Source organism: Amaranthus tricolor, chromosome 2 (genome assembly GCF_026212465.1).
Source record: "Amaranthus tricolor cultivar Red isolate AtriRed21 chromosome 2, ASM2621246v1, whole genome shotgun sequence".
Taxonomy (NCBI): domain Eukaryota; kingdom Viridiplantae; phylum Streptophyta; class Magnoliopsida; order Caryophyllales; family Amaranthaceae; genus Amaranthus; species Amaranthus tricolor.
Genome location: NC_080048.1, coordinates 33,285,453 through 33,287,770, shown reverse-complemented (window position 1 = coordinate 33,287,770; position 2,318 = coordinate 33,285,453). Strand labels below are relative to the sequence as shown.

Sequence of the window (2,318 nt, the reverse complement as noted above, 5' to 3'; positions counted from 1 at the left end):
ATAGGATTTAGGAACAATCCAAAAGATATAGTTTCTTTCAATCTTCATTCTTTTGTATTAAGTACTATGTTTTGATTACTTATTGTCATTTTGCACTTTTTTGCTTGATCTTGAACTAATATGGTGTAGCTTAGCGTAGAGGCAAAGTCACAACTTTTGTTGAGGAGGTGTTGAAATTTACCATATAAACTTTACAAAAGAGTCATTAGGTGAGGAGGTAAAAAATCATCATGAGTTCAGAGTATTTGACACATTTTAGAACTTGAACGTATATCAGTTAATTGTTAATATAATTTGTATGCCAAATACTTCATATATAATACCTTTCACTGATTTTCTTTAGGATGGGCATGGCCGGCCCAAGCATGTACAAATGGTAATAAGTATTCACAAATTCCTGTGAGAAACGGTCTCTATGAGAGATCATCTCTAATTGGGTCGGTCCATTATATATTTTTTAAAATATTGTAAGTGGTCATTTAAAATGATATTAGATATTTACGATATTGAAAGTAGGCATTAAGGATACGGTAAGTAAGCATTAAGGATAATGTAAGTAGGCATTAAGAATACGTTAGGTAGGTATTAATCATTAATGGACTGGGTTTGAAATACGTCTCTCAAAGATACGGTCTCTCAAGAGACTAGCTGGTAAGTATTTGGTTTGGTGCAGCGGGAAACTGTTCTAGGTTTGATTTGGGCTTTAGGTGAACTTCCAATTTTAATCTTTTTAGCTTTTCACCTTGTGGTTGATTCATGTAGGAAAGTTATGTCATGGGGACTGTTATTGGTGACAGATTGTTTGATAGGTTCTCTAATGCTATTTATCCTCCATGTTTCGAAATATAAAGTAATTAGTCTGTCACTTTTGTCCCCTTGAATGCACTATATTGTGTTGATGTTTCTCAATGGTTTGGGAATTTTGAATTGTTGATCGATATGAATTTATGTGTTCATACTAACAAGTATCTAAGGCAGATACCTTTGATCATTAGAAGTGTGGATGCTTTCCTTTTGTTGTAGTGGTGGTCGGGGGAAGGTTTGATGTGCCTTGGATCTTCTTCCTTGTTGATTTGTAAATTACTTGCTATGATACTAAACCTGTCAAGGTGTTAAACGATGGCCATTTTTTGATCTTATACCTATTTTGTTAAACGATATGAATTTTAAATGGTTTGATCTATATGAATTGTGCCTTGTAAATATCGAGTCCAGCTTGATGTGTTAAACGATGACCATTTTTTGTTCTTATACCTATTTTGTTTTTGTTTATCGTTCATCAACTTTACTTATTGGCTTATTGCAAAGCATGTGAGTGTATTGTTGCGAGGGAGGATCCTTCATCCATCTGTGCTTCTCTGATTTTTTCTCGTTTTGGATTAGGTCCCAATCTAAATGGTCTTTTTGGAAGGCAATCTGGTACGACCGGTGGTTACTCTTACTCTGCTGGTAACAAGAACAAGGCTGTTGTCTGGAATGAAGACACACTATATGAATACCTATTGAACCCCAAGAAGGTAAATGTTTGCTCATTAGTCTTTTTTTTCGAAATGCAGCAATGGATTATGTGTGATATCTTTCGTCTTTATTTCTCTATTATCTTTGAAAAATTACCTGGTTAAAAGATTCGTTAACTTCTTGATTGTTTGTATTGTATGAATAGAAATTGTCATAAGATTGTGTATTTACATGAATTTGGTTTCATGCAGTATATTCCCGGTACTAAGATGGTGTTCCCTGGTTTGAAGAAGCCACAAGAACGTGCAGACCTTATCGCATATTTGAAGGAAGCTACTCAGTAATTGCAAAAAACACTTACCATCTTTCGTGTAGGAGAGATCAAAGGAGGATTTTGATCGGAAAATGAGATTTTTGTTTCATTAGCGCGACCAATTAGAATTCGTTTTTGTCAAATAAAGTTTTTGTCGTGATAGGGAAAATTTCCCTCGATTCTTATATCATGCTGCTACAGCTTGGTTTATCAACAATTGTTTACAGACGACTGATAGACTTGGCTTACTTCTTGAAAGAAGGAAACTAATATTCTCTTTTTCGTATTAGTTTTGCTGGTTCATTAATTATAAACCGTTCTTGTTAATTCAAGATCTAAATCGTGAAGGCTAGACTAGAGATGTTTTAACTTGCTCGATGGACTATTATTGCATCGTGGAGGCAGTAGGTTCCCGCCTGAGCAGAGCTTAGGCTCCCACATGAGTAGCAATTCTCTTGTTTGTCTCGTTGATGCGTTTTTGCTTTTGTGGTTTATGCGTTTTGATCAAGTCAATTTTGAGGTGTGATAGGATTTTGGGATCTAAAAA

The 2,318-nt window shown here is 34.9% G+C and overlaps 1 protein-coding gene across 1 annotated transcript in view; it reads left to right on the top strand.

Annotated features, from left to right (window-relative positions):
- Window positions 1-2,060, top strand: part of LOC130806426 (cytochrome c-like) — a 2,780-nt gene extending 720 nt beyond the window's left edge. The window contains exons 2-3 of the mRNA XM_057671497.1: window positions 1,384-1,517; window positions 1,710-2,060. Coding sequence (XP_057527480.1) covers window positions 1,384-1,517; window positions 1,710-1,802 — 227 coding nt within the window. The 3' untranslated portion in view covers window positions 1,803-2,060. The remainder of the gene's footprint in view (window positions 1-1,383; window positions 1,518-1,709) is intronic.
- Window positions 2,061-2,318: the final 258 nt, after the last annotated feature.